This window comes from Mustelus asterias, unplaced genomic scaffold (genome assembly GCF_964213995.1).
Source record: "Mustelus asterias unplaced genomic scaffold, sMusAst1.hap1.1 HAP1_SCAFFOLD_1432, whole genome shotgun sequence".
Classification (NCBI taxonomy): domain Eukaryota; kingdom Metazoa; phylum Chordata; class Chondrichthyes; order Carcharhiniformes; family Triakidae; genus Mustelus; species Mustelus asterias.
The window spans coordinates 28,277-51,417 of NW_027591377.1; the positions used below are offsets into that span (position 1 = coordinate 28,277).

Below are 23,141 nucleotides of genomic sequence, written 5' to 3' on the forward strand. Positions count from 1 at the left end.
ATCTGACAATAGTTTAAGACCAGATAGTCTCACTTGAGTATATTTTGAGTGTGCATGTGCAAAGCTTAACCAACAGTTACTTTGCCATAATTGATTGAGTGGAATATGTATGTACATCTTCCCAATTGCAACAAATGTCAGCAAGTAGAATGCAATGGCGGCAATATGAACAGAAAGACAAGGCTATGCTATCAGAGTTTTATCAAGAACCATTGAAATGTCCATTCAACATTTATTTTACTGTCATAATAACCTTTACTGTCATAAAATGTTCCAAAACACTTCTCAGGAGTATGTATAAAACAAAATGCGGCTACCCCTTGTTTAGCACACGTTCCCCAAAAAAAGCATGCTAAATGAACATGCTGTTTTTGGGAACATGTTTTCCAAAACAATGTGTGTAATAAGACGGGTCACAATCCTGACCTGTATTTTTTACGTTAAAAACTTTGGCTACCTTGAACTTAACTGGCCCAAAAGTTCTCTTACTAACTTCATAACTCTTACTGGCTTACTAACTCATTTTACTTGCCTCCCTGACTTGTCACTTACTGACTCTTCTGCTTACTTCCCCTTCTGACCTGCGGGCTGCTTCACACTCTGACCCTCCCACTTGATACTAACTGCTTCCTTCTCTGACCCTCCTGCTTGCCCCTCTCTACCCTCTGCTCACAGCCTCTCCTAATCACCACTCTTGCCAGCCAACCCACCTCTTCTCACCTGCACCCTTCCCCTCTCGCCACCACTCTTGCACATTCAGTCACTCACTCCCTCCTCCTTGCTACCCCTCTCCCAACCCTCCCTTTCTCTGGCCGTCCCTCTCCTGCGCCATCGCTTTCAGCAGGGGCGCAAGAGAGAGGCAGCAAACGAAGTGGTGAGTGGGAAGCAGTGAAGGTTTAAGAAAGAGGTGGAGGGAGTGGAAGGGTCACAAGTGGGAAGAATGAGCAGGAATATTGAATATGACCTTTGTCAGGACTGCTGTGTCAGATAACTGTTTCTCCGTCCACAGATGCTACCAGACTTACTGTTTCCAGAACTTTGTTTTTATTTCAGATCTTCAGCATCAGCACTATTTTTTTTTATATGATCATTTGTATGAAAACGTAAACTTTGTTACTTGCTGGTTCACCTTGGAAATTAAAGCAGTGTGATAAGCAGTAACTCGAGCTTTTCATTTTATCTCTCACAGGTTCAAGACTGGACAGATCAATGGCGATTTGCTCATTTACCACGTGCTCCTAACTTTGAAGCCATATTATGCCAAGCCATACGAGATTGTTGTGGACCTTACCCATGCAGGGCCGAGCAATCGCTTCAAAACAGACTTTCTGTCTAAATGGTTTGTTGTTTTTCCTGGTGCTGCCTACGAGAATGTGGCAGCTGTCTATATCTACAACTGTAACTCTTGGGTTAGAGAATACACAAAATATCATGAACGGCTTCTGACTGGACTTAAGGGAAGCAAAAAACTGATCTTCATTGACTCACCTGGGAAACTTGCAGAACACATTGAATCAGACCACCAGAAGCTTCCTGCTGCCACTCTAGCTCTAGAAGAGGACCTGAAAGTCTTTCACAATGCTCTAAAGTTGGCTCACAAGGACACTAAAGTCTCCATCAAGGTGGGAAGTTTTTTTCCAAATGTCAAAAATCTGCCTTAATAGGAGGATTTAAGGGGATCAGGGTTACGGAGAAGGAGAATGGGGGTGAGAAAAATATCAGCCATGATTGAATGGTGGAGCAGACTCGATGGACCAATCCTATGTCTCATGGTCTTATTTGATCCCAAGTGTCTAAAGTTAGATGATATTGTACTAAACTAAGTAGAGCCACAGAAATTCACAACTTCTTTCATTCCTCCATGGAATGAGAGTGTCACTGGCAGGGTCAGCATCTGTTAACCACCCTTCATTGCCTTCAGAAGATGGTGGTGAGCTGCTGCCTTGAACTGCTGCAGTCCGCCTGTTGTAGGTGCACCTACAGTGCTGTTAGGAAGAGTGTTTCAGGTTTGTGACACAGCAACAGTGAAGGCACTGTGACATCAATCCAAGTCAGGATGGTGTGCGACTTGGAGGGGAATTTGCAGTATTGATGTTTCCGTACATCTGGTGCCCTTGGCCTTCTGGGTGGTTTGGTTGCAGGTTGGGATGGTGCTGCTCAATACGTTTCTGCATTGCATCTTGTGTATGGTGCCAGTGGAGGAGTGAGTAAATGATCAAACTTGTGGATGGGGTGCTGATTAAGCAGGCTGTTTTGTCCTGGGTGGTACTGAGCTTGTTGAGTGTTGTTGAAGTTGCACTCATCCAGGCAAGTGGACAGTATTTCATCACATTCCTGAATGTGCCTTGCAGATGGTGGACAGGCTTGGAAGAGTTAAGAGGGGAGTTAGTAAACTGTTTGAGTGGTGCATAGAGTGGGTGGAAAATCCAGAAGCAAAATGCCACTGAAATCTTCATTGTCAAATATGGGAGAAACTATAGAACTGTTAGTCATCGTCATAGAATCCCTACAGTGCAGAAGGAGGCCATTTGTCTGTTAGATTTCAAAGTTGATTGGGTTTGTTTAAATTTTAAAATGGGAGTATTTTATTTTTAAAACGTTTCAAAATTAACTTGAGCAAAAATGGTCATTTCTGAACCACCCAATGAACTATATGGTAGGATCTTGACAACCTGGACATTAACATTAAAATACATGTTTGTGGAAGTGTAATATAGCTGCGTGGATTAAAGACCCACACAAAACAAAATCAACGCAGTCGAGCTTGGTTTCCTTGCATCGAGTAAAATCAGAAAAGGAGTTTATTGTACAATAGCATAGATTCAGTCAATAGCACTTCCAACATCCTGATTTAGAAATTTGAGTTTCCATATATGACTCCAGGCTCTGAATTAATGACCTAGGTTAACACTGCTTGTTTCACTGAGTGGGTGAGGTATTCAACTGAGGTAAACATAGAGTTTCCATAATGCTATTTGAGTTTGGGTGAGTAAATCTGCATTACCAAAACCATTTTTCATTGTGTTTGTGAATCTAGATTGTTTATGTACAATTTTATCAGTTTTTAGCCTCCCCAGTGTTTCCTCTTTTTTGCTATGGCCTCAGAGGTATCATCCCTGTTTTCCAGAAAAACAGGTATTTTTTTTAGTACCGCTACCATACCCTCTGCCTCCATGCATGGACACTGTTTTTTGGTCCTTTATCAATCCCACCCCTTCTTTCACTACCCTTTACTACTTAAATGCCTATGGGAGACTTCTGAGTTCCCTTTTATGTTAGCTGCGAGGCTCTCTTTTGCAGTTCCCCCTGAACCTTTTTCTGTTCAGCCTTGTCCTCACTGTACTATCAATCATACATCAGTCATTGCACCCTTTTTCAGTTTCATCCTACTCCCTATCTTGTTCATCGTTTAGGTAGTTCTGGCTTTGTTTGCCCTACCTTTCCCCCACATAGGAATGTATCTTGACTGTACGTGAACCATCTCCTCGTTGTTCCATTGCAGGTCTGTCTGCCAGTCTTTGATTACAATTTACCTGGGCCCGGTTTAGTCTCACCCCACTGAAACTGGTCCCCCTTCAATTCTGTATTTTTGCTCTGGATTGCTCTAATCATAAACCTTTTACTATGATCACCATTACTTAAATGTTCCCCTACTGACACTTGATCCACTTGACTTAGCTCATTCTCCAGAATCAGATCCAATAATGCTTGGGTCAGAAACATAGTGATCAAGAAAATTCTCCTGAGTGCCACATCAGTAACTCTTCCCCATGTCTGTCCTTTACACCATTACCAGTGCACAGTTATGTTTACCACTTCAGCAGCAGCATCTTTGGTAAAGACAGATGCAAAGATATCATTTAGTACCTAATCCGTGCCCTCTGCCTCAATGTGTAGATTCCCTTTTTGGTTCTAATTTATTTGTAACCAAATATTAACCATAGTAAAGAAGCTTTTTTCCAATTTACAGCAATCAATTTGGCAATTGAAAAGATGCACATAAAGTCCCCCATTATCATTACTCTATAATTCTCTCACCTCTGTAATTTCCTTGCAAGTTTGTTCCTCTATGTCTTTCCCATTAGTTGGTGGCCTACAGAATATATACAGTAATGTAATGGTATCGTTACTGTTTCTTAACTCTAACTAAATAGATTCTGTCCTTGACCCTCTCCAGACATCCTCTCTCTCCAGCATTGTCATTTCCTTAATCAAAACTGTTGGCCCGGTTCCTTTTGTTCTCTATCTTTTCTGAATGTTGTATCCAGGATTATTTACTACTCACTCATTTACTTTTTTGAGCCAGGTTTCCATTATTGTCAAAGCATTATATTCTCACGTGGCTGTTTGTGTCTGAAACTCACCAACCTCCACTGTGCTCTCAGATCTCTGGTTGTCCACTGTAATACTTTATCTTAAAAAAAATCTACCTTTGGCAGTCGTGTAATGATCTTGGTTGTTCTAATTAACTGAGACACGTAATAAAGATCTTCTCCTCCCCCTAATATTTCTGTTTGTAATGATGGTAGATAGCTGACTTCTCATCGTAACTCTATTTAAAAATAATTCTGCCCTAAAATAAATGCTTTGATGTATGTTGCATTGTTTGTGCTCCTGTGAATTTTATCGACACCCTTTCTCCTTTAAATTAGGTGGGGTCCACAGCAGTTCAGGTGACATCAGCGGAGCGGACACGGGTCCTCGGCCAGTCTGTGTTTTTGAATGACATTTACTATGCTTCAGAAATCGAGGAAATCTGCCTGGTGGATGAAAGCCAGTTCACATTAACTATTGCCAATCAAGGCACACCACTGACATTCATGCACCAAGAATGTGAGGCAATAGTGCAATCTATTATCCACATAAGGACGCGTTGGGAATTGTCACAACCGGACTCTATTCCCCAGCACACCAAAATACGACCAAAGGATGTTCCAGGAACATTGCTAAACATAGCACTTCTCAACCTTGGGAGCTCAGATCCAAGCTTACGGTATGTTTTATCTCCTTTTTATATTTTATTATTAATATGATTGAAAATTCTAACACACAGCGCCTTGAATTTGATGTTGATTTTTTTTTTTAAAGAATGTTTTTATTGCAAGTTTTACCCAAAATGCAACAAATCCCCAAAATCTTGCACAGGTACAGAGTAATCATTATTCCACATAAACATACAGAAAAGACCAGTAAATATTCAGAAAAACAATTCCAATTATCAAGCATTGCAATTGTTGTAGTCAACGTCTCCTCTTGTATGAGGGGTGGATCTCAGGATAAAACCGCGAGCACATGGCCCCATGGTGCACACTCTCCTCCGCAGGATAACAGGGGCAGAGCTACACAATGTACAGGATCCCTTGCGGGATAATATACAACCAGGGTCGAACTCAACATCCCAGGACCTCCAAGCAACGAAAGGATAATCCAGAAGAAGGGGAATGCCAGGATACTGCTGTCGATGTGGCGTGGCAGTGCACGCGCTCATATACAGGAACCAGTAAGCCAGGGATCCATACACCTCACCTAGGCTCAGAACACAACAAACCTCCCTCCTCTCCAGCCATATCAGAGACACCGATCAGGCTGTCCGTCACCATTAAACCGTTTTCCAGCAAGGAATTCCTCCTGTCAAAGAGAAGAGGAATCGTCAAGACACCCATCCATGGGGTGCCTCGGGGAGAGATACGACTCTCCTCCTCCTCAACAAGATGAGGAAAACCCTCTCTGATTAACTATAACAAATCAGCCTGTATCAGCACCCTACCCACCCAGATAACGAAAGGAAATCCCAACGAATCCCCAGACAAGGAAATATCTCCTTACTGCAACCACGGAAACCCAAGGTTTAGTACTTGACAGAGGGCCAGAAACAGGGTGGACCGACCATCCCATCCACCCCACTTGGGCCGATCCCCCCCCACCCACCCACCCCACTCCCCTGGTACAATCATCAAAAATAAGATTGAATGCAAGCAGTAATGCACAATACACTACGGCCAAATGTATTAAATGTTAAATTATTATTCCACTCTGAAATATCTAGCTTTCATTGACTGAACAGCACTTGTGCTTGGCTGCATAAAGCTATAATGAAGCCCCAACCCGATCAGTGGCAAAAAATCAGTTTCTAAAATAAAGTATCTGTTTCCTGACTGGAAGTGGACAGTTTTGAAGGGAGGTTCTCTGCAACCCTTTCCCTCCAGTTCCCACATCCTGCGATTGACATCACGAGACCAAATGGCAGAATCCAGTACCGTAAGAAACCTTGCCCATTCTTTATCATTTCATTACTACAGGTTAGAATCTTAAATACTTGAGTCTTAATCACCAGCCATGCTGAAGGTGTGCGTTCTCCACCCTTGCGTGCGTGGATAGGTAAATTGATTTTTCTCTGCCCTACCACTGGAAAAGCTACCCACCAGGGCCTGCTCCTTTCACCCAGCCCCAGCTTTAGGGTTGCCACCCCTCTCGGAATGGCTGGCAATCTCGTGAAATTGACATCCATCTTCTGGTGGCTATTGAAAACAATCAGGGAAATTATCAAGTTTTATTTTAAGCAAATAAATGAATGTGCGCAATAATGCGTACACCAAAGCTCATTGTTCATTGTAAAGCAGTGCTGTGATGACATGACGTACGTGCCAACGTGATGGTATAAGACATACTGGTACTGACATTGGTCACGCAATGCATATTGCACTCATTAAAGCTGGTTTTTCCCTGCCAAGTAGGTGAAAGCTCGTACGTGTAGAGAAGAATATTCATTAGTTTGCTTCACGGTCAGCGATTGCTTCTGAAGCCGCCTTGCACCTAGTAAATGTTCTGGTGAATCCTGCAGCAGTCATGGCGAATGAGCTGCAGTAGTGATTCCAAGTAATGGAATGGCGCCTGTCATATCGCTGGCTGCTGATTTGCTTGCTTGGAGAGCTGCTCAGCAGTTGACCCTGGAATGAGTGCAGTGTGAGCAGGCGGAGGAGTCAGCACGCCTGCAGGAAGCAGGTGTGGGGTACGAGGCCATGGTCCCTGGGATGGAGCACGTGTTGGCAGCTCACTCCCTACCCGACACTGGAGTGGAAACGCTGGGAGTCAAACAGCTGCACCTTTGCTCTGTCCTGCACCTTTGCTCTGTCCTACACCAACTGACAGGTTGCTGAGGAGCAAGGCGAAAGCTGGATCCATGAACCCGGCGCCAGCGCCTCTGGGCTGCAGCCAAGAGTGAGCTCCACTGTGTTTCCATGGCTAGGAGTCACTGCCGAGCTGCAGTTGATGATCTAGGGGAGATGAGGCAAACAGGAGTCTGTGTCTGGAACCCTCCGGCTACAGCCCACCGGCACTGAACCACCGCACAATTCAACTAAATAAGGCAAAATCCCATACCCGTGATGATCTGCTAAATTCTTAAATCTTTTTTCAAATTTCTCCCTTTAAGACAATCTTAATGTGTCTGTGAAATCCTTCAGTGAATCTCAAGCAAACTGAATGGGGCAGTTATGTCTCTCTGTCCAGTGGCTCTGTTTTTTAGTGGATCCCCATTGTGAAATAGACCCACTTTCCTAAAGTCAGTCTTTCTCCGACATCCCCTCTGCCAATATCTCCCGAGAATACGACCAGTCAAGAGTTGGCAACTTTTCTTTTATTCATTTGTGGGACATGGGCGTCACTGGCTGGCCACCATTTATTGCCCAAGCCTAGTTGCCCGAAGGCAACTGAGAGTCAATGACATTGCTGTGGCTCTGGAGTCACATGTAGGCCAGACGAGGTAAGGCCAACAGATTTCCTTCCCTAAAGGACATCAGTGAACCAGATGGGTTTTTTCCGACAATTGACAATGGTTTCATGGTCACCAGTAGATTCTTAATTCCAGATATTTTTTATTGAATTCAAATTGCACCGTCTGTCGTGGCGAGATTTGAACACAGGTCCCCTGAACTGAGTTTCTGGATTAATGAACTCGCGATAATACCACTAGGCCATCACCTCCCCAATCTTCTGGCAACTAAACTGAATAGTTCCAATGAGAAAAGTGATATGAATTTTAACCCATTAGGCTATTCCAGCTGATGATGTTTACACATTTGCATGTATTTCTATTAGTAGTTGTACCATTTTTCAGTGCTGCCTCAGCAACTGGATGTAAGTGGCATGAGTGAAGTGGAAAGTGAACTGTGATGGGTAGGCAGGGTTGGAAATCTTTAGAAAGAAAACATAGAGGCTATATGTCTTACTTTTTGAACAAGCTCCTCCACAGCCTCATCATAAGAGATTATAAATCCAGAAACACTCCAACTTGTGTCATAGACTAGAATCCATTCGGCCCATCGAGTCTGTACTGACCACAATCCCACCCAGGCCCTATCCTCGTATCCCCATGCATTTACCCTAACCAGTCCCCCTAACACTCAGGAGCAATTTAGCACTGCCAATCCACCGAACCTGAACATCTTTTGATTGTGGGAGGAAACCCACAGGGAGAACGTGCAGATTCCACACAGACAGTGACCCAAGCTGGGAATCGAACCCGGGTCCCTGGCGCTGTGAGGCAGCAGTGCTAAACCACTGTGCCACCAGGCCACCCCATTGAATGGCAGAACAAGCTTGAGGGGCGAAATGGTAAATGCTTGCCTGAGTTAAACCCAAACCTGTAAGAAGGGAGAGGAAATGGACGGGCGGGGAGGGAGGGGGGGGGGGGGGGGGGGTGATATTAATTGAGAAAACAAGATGAAATAGACTTGATGTCCAATAATTTTATTCTACATTTTCATTCCATGAAACAGATGTTTTTGCACCTGATCTGATACTGCATAACATTGCTTCCCACAGCAGACGAGTAACTTAAGTTGGCTTCTCAATGTGCTTTTGTTTTACATTTAAAGTCCATGTCAGGGTTTGCAGTCTGTGTATTCGTGGACCAGCAATGTTGAAAAGTTTAAATCAAGAGGTGCAAATTAGGTTTAGCCAGAACCGGAGGCTGTTCAAACAAAGTTGCAAATGGAAAGTCTGATGTTTTAATATTTTGCCGTAATGTGAGTATATCAGTGCTGAAAGGAAATACCCTCCCTTGCTGTTAGTTAATCTTGAAACTATAATCTACAGTGGTGACAAAAGTTCATCTGTAGTATCAGAAAGGATTGGTGATTACATGTAGATGTAAAATATTAGTGGCCACTCAAAATTAATCTCTGCTTTATACATTAATGAAAATAAAGGGAACACCAGATCATAATCATGTGCACTCGTTTTACTATTCCCATTACAAGAATTATTCTGAAGCAAGTTTGTTCTTTTTAATCATTTATGGAATGCGGGTGTCTCTGGCTCGGCCAACATTTTTTTGCCCCATCCCGAATTGCCCTTAAACTGAGTGGCTTGCTAGGCCATTTCGGAAAGCATTTAAGAGTTAACCACAGTGCTGCAGTTCTGGAGTCACATGTAGGCCAGGTAAGGACAGCAGATTAAAGAGCTGACGTTTCGAGTCCAGATGACCCTTTGTCAAAGCTTTGAGCTTTGACAAAGGGTCACCTGGACTCGAAACGTCAGCTCTTTTCTCTCCTGACGGATGCTGCCAGACGTGCTGAGATTTCCCAGCGTTTTCTCTTTTGGTTTCAGATTCCAGCATCCACGGTAATTTGCTGTTATTAAGGACAGCAGATTTCCTTCCCTCTGGGACGTAAGTGAACCAGATGGGGTTTTATGAAAATGGCTTCATGGGCATCATTAGACGTTTAGTTCCAGATTTTTTTTATTGAATTCCGATTCCACCATGGTGGAATTTGAACCCGATTCCCCTGAGCATTACCCTCGGACTCTGGATTACGAATCCAGTGACAATGCCTCCGTATATTGGGCAAACTGAGAAGAGGTATTACCTTAATGTCATTAAATGAAAACTTCTGTCAGTGCATACCGTGAAGTAGCCAACTTAATCCAGGAGCACGCTGTTTTCGATACTGTTTGCTCATCTATGTGATATATTTTAGTCGCCAAGATCCATTTACATTATGACATTATCCATTTACGTAAATAGTTCCTGTTGTTGTGCCTGCCGCACAGTCTGTTTTAATCCTTATACGGTGGACAAATAACTGCGAGTAGATGTCTTGTTAGTACAACCAATATTTATTTAAAACACACAATCAATAATCACCCGCCCAACCAACAATAAGTTATCTTTACAGATACAAATACTAGAGTTCAAGTCCAATACAAGACCTTGACTCAACTTTGCGTGACTGGCAAGTACCCAGGCAGATATTGGCCTTTATCTGTGCGCTGGTCTCGGTCGTCCTCTGCGTAGTCTGGTCCTTTGGTCTGGTCTGGCGCTCTGGCTCTGGTCTTCCTTCTTTCCTTGGGTGTGGTGGCTCTCCTCGTGCTGGTCATCGCTGGCGATGGTCACCGTTGTTGTAGCTCGTTCGTGGGGTCAGAGAGAGAGAGAGATTCTTGGTTGCGCAGCACCCTTTATACCCTGTTGGGTTTCGCCCTCCTTTTGGCCATTGCCAATCAATCGATCAGGACTTGATCACCCTGATCGATAAAGTCCAATCCGGTGCTGCCACACCAACCTCTGGGTGTGTCCCCAACGGCCATGTCTGCAGGTGCTGGGGGCACGTAGAGTACACACCTCCCTCCCAAATAAGAGGTTATGGCGCCTCTATGTCTGGTAAACAATCCAGTTTGACCAGAGAGTCTCTTTTGTCCTGGAGATGACCCATATCCTGTGTATTCACCCGTCAGGGTTGCAGCCTGTTTATCTCTGTCTTTTAGGCTGCAGCCTGTCGTTTTAGTTCTTGCCCAATTGTCCCAGAGTGCTTTACAAATAGCCATTTTAGATGGTCCATTTGGCAACACTCTTGCAGCTGCCTGTATGTCTGAGTATTGTTTCATGTAATATAGCTTCACTATTGCATGGAAAATGTGCTACTTGTTCCAAAATTATTACAGCTATCCATTTTTATCTCACACCTCAACTTCACAAGAGCCCTGCAAGAGATTGGATTAATCACTGACAGAGCCAACCTTTCAATTGAGACCCTATATAAATCATCTTGACTCAATCGGTGAGGTTGAGAGAATGATCTCCCCGAACATGTCCGAAATTACTAATGATTTCCTCATCAGCTCTAACCATTTATTGCTAAAAATCTGAAGTCTTTTCAGATCTCTCAGCTGCTGAAATGGTAACAAGCTTCAGCAGCTTAGTGGAGTCTTTGCTGAAGTGGAAAGTTAGAGGATGGACTGTGGGGGTGGGGTGGGGGGCGGTGCTGTGGTCCTTTGTGTTTGGTCGGATATTGAACATCTCTCAGCTATCTTTTTGAAAAAATGCCACGTGGCTTCTTGGTAATATGGCCAACGTTTCCCACACAGTCAGTGCTGCCAAATATGTGAACTGATCAGTTGTCAGTCTTCTTTGTGGCATCTTAGTACATGCAAAATGCTGTCATGTCAGACATATTACTGCATCATGAAGCAAGTTATTTTATCTTCACTTCGAAAGGCATAGAATATGCAAGTGAAGATCTTTCGAGTTTTCATTTTCCAAGGTGTTTTGTGGAATTTCTGGACGTTATATGACTAAATGCGGCATGGTGGCACAGTGGCTGGCACTGCTGCCTCACAATGCCAGGGACCCGGGTACAATTCTGGCTGTGAGGAGTTTGCACATTCTCCCCGTGTCTGCGTGGGTTTCCTCAGGGTGCTCTGGTTTCCTCCCACAGTCCAAAGATGTGTAGGTTAGGTTGTTTGGCCATGATAAATTGCCCCTTAGTGTCAGGGGGACTAGCTCGGGTCCCCCTGACATGGGGATATGGGGATAGGGCCTGGGTGGGATTGTGGTCGGTGCAGACACGATGGGCTGAATGGCCGCCTTCTGCACTGTAGGGATTCTATATATAAATACAAGATCTTTAAAATATTACTGTTTTATTAAATTGTACACAACCAGATTCAATGGACACTGACATAAATAGTGTGGAATTATGACTTCCATCTCCACAGTTCTGGAGCCATCAAGGTACTATGAAGAGAAAAGTGACTGGCTTTGCATTAGTGTGGCACAGTGGTTAGCACTCGCTGCCTCACCACGCCAGGCACCTAGGTTCGATTCCCAGCCTTGGGTTAAAGTCTGTGGAGTCTACGCGTTCTCCCCGTGTCTGCATGGGTTTCCTCCGGTTTCCAACCACAGTCCAAAAATGTGTAGGTTAGGTGGATTTGCCATGGTAAATGCACAGGGTTATGGGGATAGGGCCTGGGTGGGATGCTCTGTCGGCGAGTCGGTGCAGACTTGATGGGCCAAATGGCGCCCCTCTGCACAGTAGGGATTCTATGATTCTAAAGAGAGTTTCAGCCAAGATCACCAGCTCACACGAGAGGTGGTCAAGCGTGTGGCCTGTGGTATAGTATCTATTTTGAAAAGTTCACAACTTTTCAAGTTCTAATACATTTTTAGTTCGAGTCATTTGTTCTCAACAGAATTTCTTGTGTAGGTTTCACCCATATGGTTCACATTTTCCTTTGCAGCTGATCTTTATACACAATCAGCGTTTCAAATTTACTGTCATGTTTTTGGATGAAGAGCAGCAAAGGCTCCTGGGAGGGCACGTAGTGTACAAGCAGAGTGACAGAGTGCCTAACAAAGGTGGGGTTAGAGGAGGGAGGAGAGAAAGAAGAGGCTCATGAGGGAAAGCCTCTGAAGGTGTTGGGAGGAGAGTGGTGGGAGAAAAATGGAAGAGTGCATGATGAAAGAAGACAGGGAAACGCTCCCAGTTTGAGAGGAAAAATACTTTCATTGTCTGGCAAGAAACAAAACCACTTCAAAGCAAGATAAGCAATAGAGTGCTGATAAATATCCTTACTATCTCAGCAGTTTCTGCTCAACAATTGAGTGAAATTCTAAATATGTTATCCTAATCTATAAACATACAAAATCAGAGCAGATGTAGGTCATTTCGTCTCATCAAGCTTGCTCTGTCATTCAGTAAGATCATGGCTCATAGAGTCATAGATCTGTATGTGTTCAGTTTCACCTTTACCATCTATCCCCGATAACTTAGGCAAGGGAATCAATCTGCCTCAACCCTACAAAATATTCAGTGATGTGACTCTTCTTCCACTGACTTCTGAGACAGTGTTCCAGAGTTGTACAAAACAAACTCTCCTCATCCCTGTTCTAAATGGGTGACCCCTAATTTTAAAACTGTTCTGGACTCGCCCACAAGAGGAAACATCCTTTCAACATCAACCTCAAGACATAGTCATGGAGCACAGAAAGAGGCCCATCGTGTCTGCACCAGCCATCAAACATGTAGCTGTTTTACTCCTCTTTTCCAGCACTTGGTCCATAACCTACTAAGCTATGGCCTTTTGAAGTGTTCATTCAGATGTTGTGAGGGTTCCCACCTCTACCACCCTTTCAGGCAATGAGTTCCAGATTCCCACCACCCTCTGGGTGAAAAAGCTTTTCCTCGAATCCCCTCTAAATTTTCCACCCCCTATCTTAAATCAATGTCCATTAGTTATTGACCCTTCTACTAAGGGGAAAATTTTCTTCCTGTCTTTCTGTCTTTCATAAACCTGTACACCTCAATCAGGTCCCCCTCAGCCTTCTCTACTCCAAGGAGAGCAACCCCAGCCTAACCAGCTCTCTTCATAGTTGAAACGCTCCAGCCCAGGCAACATCCTGGTGAATTTCCTGTGCACCCTCTCCAGTGCGATCGCATCCTTCCTATAGTGAAGCGGCCAGAACTGCAAACCATATTCCAGCTGCGGCCTAATGAGCATTTTATACAGGTCCATCATAACCTCCCTGCTCTTATTCTATGCCTAGGCTAATAAAGGCAGCTATCTCATATGCCGCCTTAACCACCTTATCTACCTGTCCTGCTGCCTTCAGTGATCTTTGGACATGTATCCCAAGATCTTTCTGGTCCTCTATATTTCCTAGCATTTTGCAGCTCATCGTATATCCCCTTACCTTGTTAGTCCTCCCAAAGTGCATCATCTCATACTTTTCAGGGTTAAATTCCATTTGCTACTGTTCTGCCCATCTGACCATCCCATCTATATTCTCCTTTAAACTGAGGCTTTCTTCATCACTATCACACCAACACATTTTGTGTCATCTGCAAACTTACTGATCATACTCCCCACTTTTATATTTAGATCATTAACGTACGCTGCAAACAGCAAGGGACCCAGCACTGATCCTTGTGGTACACCACTGGACAAAGGCTTCCAGTCACAAAAAGCAACCTTTGACCAATACTGTTAAGGATCTTACTTGCTTCAGTTAAGCCACCCCTCTTCTAGGAAAGCTAATAAAATGTTATTGTTTATTATGAGGGGAATTGATTCCAAGAGTAGGGAGGTTAAGTTTCAGTTGTACAGGGCATTGGTGCGACCACATCTGGAGTATTGTGTACAGTATTGGTCTCTTATTTAAGGAAAAGTGTAAATGCGTTAGAAGCAGTTCAGAGCAGGTTTACTGGACTAATTAGTGGGTTATCTTGTGAGGAAAGATTGAAGAGATTAGGTTTATAAGTTAGGTTTGTATCCATTAGGATTTAGAAGAGTAAGAGGCGACTTGATCAAAACCTTTAAGACCCTGAGGGGTACTCACAGGGTGGATGTGGAGAGGGTGTTTCCTCTTTTCAGAGAATCTAGAACTAAGGGCCACTGTTTAAAAATAAGAGGTCGCCTATTTAAGACATGTGAGGAGAATTTTTTTCTCCGAGGGTTGAGAGTCTCTGGAACTCTCTTCCTCAAAAAGCAATGGAAGCAGAGTCTTTTAATGTTTTTAAGAAAGAACTCGATAGATTCTTGATTAATAAGGGGGTGAAAGGTTATCAGGGTAGACAGGAATGTGGGGTTTACGTTACAATCAAATTAGCTATGACCTACTTGAATGGTAGAGCAGACTCATCGACAGCCACAGGTGAGGTGTCTGAAGATTGGAGGGTGGTAAATGTTGTATTTAAGAAGGGCTGCAGGGAAAAGCCTGGGAACTACAGATCGCTGAGCCTAACATCTGTGGTGGGTAAGTTGTTAGGTATTCTCAGAGACAAGATCTACAGGCATTTACAAGACATCAGAGGCAAGGACTGATTAGGGACAGTCAGCATGGCTTTGTGAGTGGAAAATCATGTCTCTCAAATTTGATTGAGTTTTTTGAAGGGGTAATGAAGAAGATAGATGGGGGCAGTGCAGTTGATGTTGTCTACATGGACTTTAACAGGGTACCGCATAAGGTTAAATCTCACGGGATCCAGGGTGAGGTAGCCAAATGGATACAAAATTGGCTTGATTCCAGAAGACAGAGGGTGGTTGTAGAGGGTTGTTTTTCAAACTGGAGACCTGTGACCAGCGGTGTGCCTCAGTGATCGGTGCTGGGTCCACTGTTATTTGTCATTTATATTAATGATTTGGATGAGAATTTAGGCATGGTTAGTAAGTTTGCAGATGACACCAAGATTGGTGGCATAGTGAAGAAGGTTATCTAGGATTGCAACGGGATCTTGATCAATTGGGCCAGTGGGCTGATGAATGGCAGATGGAGTTTAATTTAGATAAATGCGAGGTGATGCATTTTGGTAGTTCAAACCAGGACAGGACTGACTCAGTTAATGGTAGGATGTTGGGGAGAGTTATAGAACAAAGAGATCTTGGGGTACAGGTTCACAGCTCCTTGAAAGTGAAGTCACAGGTGGACAGAGTGGTGAAGAAGGCATTCGGCATGCTTGGTTTCGTTGGTCAGAACATTGAATACAGGAGTTGGGACGTCTTGTTGAAGTTGTACAAGACATCAGTAAGGGCACACTTGGAATACTGTGTACAATTCTGGTCACCTGATTATAGAAAGGATATTATTAAACTAGAAAGAGTGCAGAAAAGATTTACTAGGATGCTACCGGGACTTGATTGTTTGAGTTATAAGGAGAGGCTGAATAGACTGGGACCTTTTTCCCCTGAAACGTAGGAGACTTGGGGTTGATCTTATCAAGGTCTATAAAATAATGAAGGGCATAGGTCAGCTAGATAGTCAACATCTTTTCCCAAAGGTGGGGGAGTCTAAAACTAGAGGGCATAACTGAGAGGGGAGAGATACAAAAGGATCCAGAGGGGCAACTTTTTCTCTCTCAGCGTGGTGAGTGTCTGAAACAAGCTGCCAGAGGTGGTAGTGTAGTAGTGGAGGCGGGTACAATTTTGTCTTTTAAGAAGCATTTAGACAGTTGCGTGGGTAAGATGGATATAGAGGGCCAAGCGCGGGCAATTAGGACTAGCTTAGTGGTTTTAAAAAAAGGGGCGGCATGGACAAGTTGGGTTGAAGGGCCTGTTTCCATGCTGTAAACCTCTGTGACTCTGACTCGAGGAGCCGAGTGGCCTACTCCTCCTAATTCATTTGTTGTAAATTCCAGTAGAAACGAACCCAGCCTTTCCAACCTATCCTCATAAGACAACACGCTCATTCAATCTCCTGCATTGCCTCTAATGCAATTTTTTGTGCATGTCATGCATAATTAGCTATACCTGCAGGTTTACTTATGACAAACACACGCCCCATTGCACTTGTGTGACTGCATGCTGCAGCCTGCATTTAGGGCTATTTTTAAGAACTGAAAGATTATTTTGGAACCTCTGGTCAGTTTTGACTTATTTTCTGGGTTGACATATATCTGCGACAGGGACGCGGTGGTTTACCAGATGAGGATACTGGACAAGGTTATAATAAAGTCATTTGAAAGGAAACCAGTTGACTGTTGATATATTCACAGTTGACATCAATTCCTCAAATGTTCCTTGCCCTTCAATGCAGCAATTTAAAAAAAAGCCTAAAAACGTTTTCTTTTCATCTTCGCTCTGTGTGTGAGCAATGTGAAGGAGGATGCAAAATCGAAAAATCTTAACCAAGTGTGTTAATTAACTAACCTAATTAACTAGCAGAAAGCATCTTTCTGGTTGCAAATCATTTTACCTAACTGCCAAATATAGAGTTGGATATTTGTATACTTGACCTTTTTGACTATTTTGGTTGTCTTGATTTGTCAGAATTTATCATGGAATGCTGTTCTATCTGGTTGTAAAATTGAAATTGTTGCTGTTATATGGTGAGTATTTTCATGTTTGTTTTTATCCACCCACAAGATGTGATCGTTGTTGGCAAAGCCAGCATTTGTTGCCCATCCCTGATTGCCTTTGAGTTGCTGGTGAGCCATCTTCCTGAGCCACTACAATCTATGTGATGTAGGCGCACTCACAGTGCTGCTCGGGAAGCAATTACAGGAGTTTGACCCATTAGCATTGAAGGATCGGGGATATAATTCCAGAATGGTGTTTAGCTTGGAATGGAACTTGTGGGTAGTGGTAGTTTGCTGCATTGGCTGCATTTGTCCTTCCAAGATGGTAGAGGTTGCAGTTTTGGATAGTATTGTTGAAGCCTTGGCGAGTTGCTGCAGTGCATCTTGTAGATGGTATACATTGCTGCCAGTGTGCACCAGTGTTGATGGGGTGATGATCAAGCGGGCTGCTTGTCTTGGATGGTGTCGAGGTTCTTGAATGTTGTTGCAGCTGTACTCATCTAACTGGATGGACAGTATTCCAGCACACTCCTGACTTGTGCTTATAGCTGATGGACAGATTTAGAGTCAGGAGGTGAGTTATTCACTGCAAAGTTCCCAGCCTCTGATCTGCTCTTGTATCCACAATAATTATATGTCTGGTCCAGTTCAGTTTATGGTCAATGGTAACTGCACCCTGTGTTTTGGCACACAACCCCTTTTGGTCGAATTCAAATGAATTTCCCTGTCACTGACTGTATCTACTTTCCATTCTAAATAGTTTACCAGCTGTTTCAAACCTTATTTTTATACAGAATGAATGTTTGCAACTGGAAAAATGTTAGCTGTAATTGATGCTGCAATTATGTACACTGCCACCACTTCTCTTCCTTGGGTGCGACTTTTGATTTTGCATTTATTTACATTCCCGTAGGTCTGCTGCCTATAATCTCCTGTGTGCCTTAACATGTACCTTCAATTTGAAGATTGAGGGTCAGTTGCTGGAGACATCTGGACTGTGCATCCCTGCAAACAACACATTGTTTATTGTCTCCATCAGTAAAACCTTGGCAGCGAATGAACCTCACCTGACACTGGAGTTCCTTGAAGAGTGCATCTCAGGATTCAGCAAATCCAGTAAGCACATTTTTCTTGAAGAATGATTTGGAAGTGTGAGGGTGTGGAGTGGTTAAAATACTACCTTTTTGCCTCTGGTCCAAATTGGTGTTTCCTGATGGCTTTAAACATATCCATGTTTGTTTTCCCCCACGATTTTTCTCTGATCTCTTTTGGCAGTGCAGGAGAAGAAGTGGGCAACTTGCTCTGAATTGCTCACCAAGAGGTGTGTTGGAGTTGACGTGAATGTTTCACTTTCTGTTCCTTCCCATTAGCCTCAACTTAGTATCTCTCCCTCGTGATTCCGGCCAGATTGTAAATCTGCTTTGTTCAGAGTTACAGGAGTGTGCCACTGCACCTGGGTGTTGAGGCCCCAAATAGATTCATTTTTCACCTGGCTGAAGTGAGCAGCTACAGCACTGAAGTCTCACACCGAGCAAACCTGCCAGCTTAAATTCCCTCCCTGATGAGCCCATATTTAATTGGCCTGAGAAGATGAAACTTGCTGCTGACACCAAATACAATGCAGAATGTCTTTATTTGCCATAAGGATGCCCGTGAACAAAATGATCAACTCAAAAGGTTTTCAAAGTTAACGAACTCTTTTTATTACAGGTATTGAACTGAAGCACCTTTGTCTGGAATACATGACACCCTGGTTGTCGAACCTGGTTCGTTTCTGTAAGCACAATGACGATGCCAAACGTCAGCGGGTTACTGCCATCCTGGATAAGTTGATCACAATGACCATTAACGAGAAGCAAATGTACCCTTCTATCCAGGCAAAGATCTGGGGCAGCCTCGGTCAGGTATCAACGCAATTATTAATGAAATGCCTCCTACTATAATCTGACAATATTTATAAACGAGGCAGCTAAAAGAAATTGTATGTTGCTGCATTTATAGCAAAATAAATTTCTTGATTTCACAAATCCTCCTTTGCAACTACCCCCCCCCCCGCGCGCGCCTGCGTATAACTGGCCTGAGCAGATGAAACTTATGGGCGGCACGGTAGCACAGTGGTTAGCACTGCTGCTTCACAGCTCCAGGGACCTGGGTTCGAATCCCGGCTCAGGTCGCTGTCTGTGTGGAGTTTGCACATTCTCCCCGTGTCTGCGTGGGTTTCCTCCGGGTGCTCCGGTTTCCTCCCACAGTCCAAAGATGTGTAGGCTAGGTTGATTGGCCATTCTAAATTGTCCCTTAGTGTCCTGAGATGCATAGGTTAGAGGAATTAGTGGGTAAAATATGTAGGGATATGGGGGTAGGGCCTGGGTGGGATTGTGGTCGGTGCAGACTCGACGGGCCGAATGGCCTCGTTCTGCACCGGATTCTCTGGCCTATGAAACTTGCTGCTGTCAGCAAATACAATGCACAATATCTTTATTTGCCTTAAGGATGCCCTTGATACATTAACATAGCTACACACAAGCTCATTTTTACAGTTTCCCTATAACAACTTGCTTTGATAATACCATGTTTAACAGCTTTGAGTGCCTTGGAGATGTCAAGATGGAAACAATGGGCAGAGAATCAGAGAAAAATGTCAGGGGTGATCAAAGGCATATTTTTACCTTTTTGATATTGTGATGTGGGCAACAGAGGCATGGCCACGTTTATTGTTCTGTGTAGGTGCTAGTGGACCTTTAGAATCACGACAGCCTTAGTAGTAATGGTGCCCTCACAGCGGTGTTAGATAAGGAATTCTAGGGTTCTGAATAAATGGTGATAGTCAGATAGATATGTTTGAAGGATTGCCTTTGTTGAATAGTAGATTATGGACCAGCAAAGGGATACAAGTGGTAAGCAAAAGAAAGTCACATTATCTGGGTTAAGATTTTCACATGTTCTGTTCATTTTCATTGCTGGATTTGGCTGCAAATGTGACTTCCTTGCAACATTTCAAAGACAAGTCTAGTTTGCTTTCTGTTGCTTTCCATGGGATAATACGAAAAATAGGATGAAATAAATGAACATAACTTCTGCAAATGGTAATCCCTGTACGAATGGAGAATATGATGCCTCAGACAGATTAAACCAAAACAAACTTTATATTTCAAAAAAAGAACCCACCTGAAATGAGCACTCCAAAGAAGGGCTCCACGTGATCTGAAATTATGGACAGGATTTTCCGGTGGTTCAGGCCGGTGGTGACCCCCACCGCAGGCTCCCCAGGAGCAGAGGGTGCCAACAATGGGAATCGCTGTTGACAGTGGTTGGACCAGATACTCCTGCCACCAAACAATGGTGGGCAGTCTCTACCACCACAAAACATGCTTGGGGGAGACGGGGGGGAGAGGGGAGGTGGTGGTTAGGGTGGTGGGAGGATCCCGCCCTACCTGGATTGCCAAGTTATCAACCTGAAGCACCAAAAGCTTCATGCTGACAATATTTTACATTTTATTGAAGATAATTGTAACCTAATTCTACTCAAATGTAGTTTTGCTGATATTTAAACGTTTCATTATATTTTTGATTTCTAGCTTGTTAGGTGATTTATAATTGCACGACACCATTGCTCCATTGTCGAAATGGCCACCATTTTGACATCCAGTTTAATAAATCTCCGCTGGCATATCGTTGGCCTTTGCCACCTTTTCACTAAGACAATTTTCCGCTTCACAGTTGTCTCTGGCTTGACTTGCTATATGGTGCACTGTTTTTGTCTTACCCCTCGTTTGCTTTTGCAGATCACGGACCTGCTTGATGTGGTACTCGACAGCTTCATAAAGACCAGTGCTACAGGCGGTTTGGGCTCTATCAAAGCAGAGGTCATGGCAGATACTGCAGTAGCTCTGGCATCAGGAAATGTAAAACTTGTTTCAAGCAAGGTATGAGGAAAAATATCTCTGATAATTTGGGATATAACTTGGATTCAATTACTCTAGGGATTCACGTGCACGTGTAGATACCAAACTCAATGACCTAATGATTGAAGGTATAGCCTGATGCAGTACTAAGATCAGAGGTCACAGGCTTGAACCTTGGTCAATGCTGTTAACCAACCTTAGTTAATATCCCTGGGCTAGGGAAGAGTCAAATCAGTCTGTCTTCCTCTTTACAGTTATCCTATTGTTCTCACTGTAAAATGTGCACAGCCAGGGTCTAAACACAATAGCAGCCTTGGCTCCCCATTGTCAGTTGCCTGTGGACAGTCACTGTCAAAGCTGACACATGAACAATGCCCACTTAAGTGACTTAATGGAGGTCCTCCAGCAATGAGAGGGTTCATATCTCAGCATGTTGAAGGAGGGAGCAACAATTTGAAGTTAATGCAAATTGGGAATTCTGTGCAAAAACCATAGCTTCGCCTTAGGGATTTCTGGTAGCTTTGGAGCCACTCGATTTTAGTCATTATTTGGGCTGTGGAAGCTCAGTTATTGAGTATGTTTAAAGCAGAGATTGATAGATTCCTGATTAACAATAATGTAAAAGGTTATGGGATAGTGGTTGTAAGAGATATTGGCATGTCCAGTCAGCCCTGATCACATTAATTGTGGAGCAGGCTTGACGGGCTGAATGGCCTACTCTTGTTCCTATGTCCTTATTTTGTCTTAAACCTCAAGCTGTTTATGCATTATATCTAAATTACAAGTTTGCCTAACAGTGTATTTAGAAATTCATTTTTTGCTACATGTGATCTTTTTCTTGCTGTTCCTTCTCTGCAGGTGATTGGAAGAATGTGCAAAATAATTGATAAGACCTGCCTCTCCCCAACTCCTACTCTGGAACAGCACCTGATGTGGGACGACATTGCCATCCTAGCCCGTTACATGCTGATGTTGTCTTTCAACAATTCACTCGATGTGGCCGCACATCTCCCCTACCTCTTCCACGTGGTTACTCTATTGGTGGCCACTGGGCCTCTATCCCTTCGTGCTTCCACCCATGGCTTAGTTATCAATATTATTCATTCACTCTGCACTTGTTCCCAACTCAATTTTAGTGGTAAGCTCTGGTCAAGTGACCTTCTGTGTTTACAATGTAGCGTATAAAATGGAAGAATTTTGCAATTCTCTTCTCTAGCTTGCATTTTTTAAAATTAATACTTCATTTCAGATTTCTAGATTTTTGCAGTTTGTCTTGCATGTGAACCTTTCGGTGTCCCAAAAACAAATGTTGTGAAACAAATGCAGTATTTTTTGTTGGAGGAATTGTGGGCAGTTATTTCTGATCATCACTAAGTTGGCCAACTTGCAGTCCTTTAAGATTGCCTGCCACTGCTTTTACCGCAACTGTTGAAATCCTTCAAATCTTTGTTGCCTCCAGGCTTGACTGTTCCAATGTTCTAACCTCCACCTTCCATCAACTGCCAAGTCATCCTAAACCCTGCCCATATCCAAATCATACACCAACACCTGTTCATCATCAGCCCAATTCCCACTGATACATTGGCTTCCAACATTTCCCATCTAAAATTCTCGTCCTCATGTTAAATTGTCGTCTTCTCCAACTGCACGCACCCTCTGACCCAAGAACCATATTCCCCTGTGGATCCATCCCTGCCATAGAATCATAGAATCCGACAGTGCAGGAGGAGTCCATTTGGCCCATCGAGTCTGCAACAGCCACAATCCCACCCAGATCCTATCCCCATAACCCCACACATTTACCCTAGCTAATCCCCTTGACACAGAGGGGTAATTTAGCACGGCCAATCCACCTAACCCGCACATCTTTGGACGATGGGAGGAAACAGAAGCACCCAGAGGAAACCCACGCAGACACGGGGAGAATGTGCAAACTCCACACAAACTCTGACTGGGAATCGAACCCAGGTCCCTGGCACTGTGAGGCAGCACTGCTAACCGCTGTGCCACTGTGCCGTCCCTGTCCTTGGTTCCATTGTTGGTAGTCATTTATTTTGCTTGTCTAGGCCCCATGCTCTGGATTTCTGTCCTCTGATTACTCGATGCCCTCATTCCCTTCGCTCCCTGGCACCCTGTGTCAAGCTTTTGGTCACCCGTTTTAATACCATTC

General features: G+C 43.7%; 1 protein-coding gene across 1 annotated transcript in view; it reads left to right on the forward strand.

Moving 5' to 3' along the window:
- The window catches only part of LOC144488275 (neurofibromin-like), a gene marked incomplete at its 3' end in the record, with an annotated part of 72,997 nt that overhangs the window by 9,520 nt on the left and 40,336 nt on the right, over nucleotides 1-23,141 (forward strand). Inside the window, exons 3-8 of the mRNA XM_078206318.1 lie at nucleotides 1,190-1,622; nucleotides 4,653-4,993; nucleotides 17,983-18,185; nucleotides 18,780-18,973; nucleotides 20,852-20,992; nucleotides 21,830-22,109. Of these exons, the coding sequence (XP_078062444.1) occupies nucleotides 1,190-1,622; nucleotides 4,653-4,993; nucleotides 17,983-18,185; nucleotides 18,780-18,973; nucleotides 20,852-20,992; nucleotides 21,830-22,109 (1,592 nt within the window). The remainder of the gene's footprint in view (nucleotides 1-1,189; nucleotides 1,623-4,652; nucleotides 4,994-17,982; nucleotides 18,186-18,779; nucleotides 18,974-20,851; nucleotides 20,993-21,829; nucleotides 22,110-23,141) is intronic.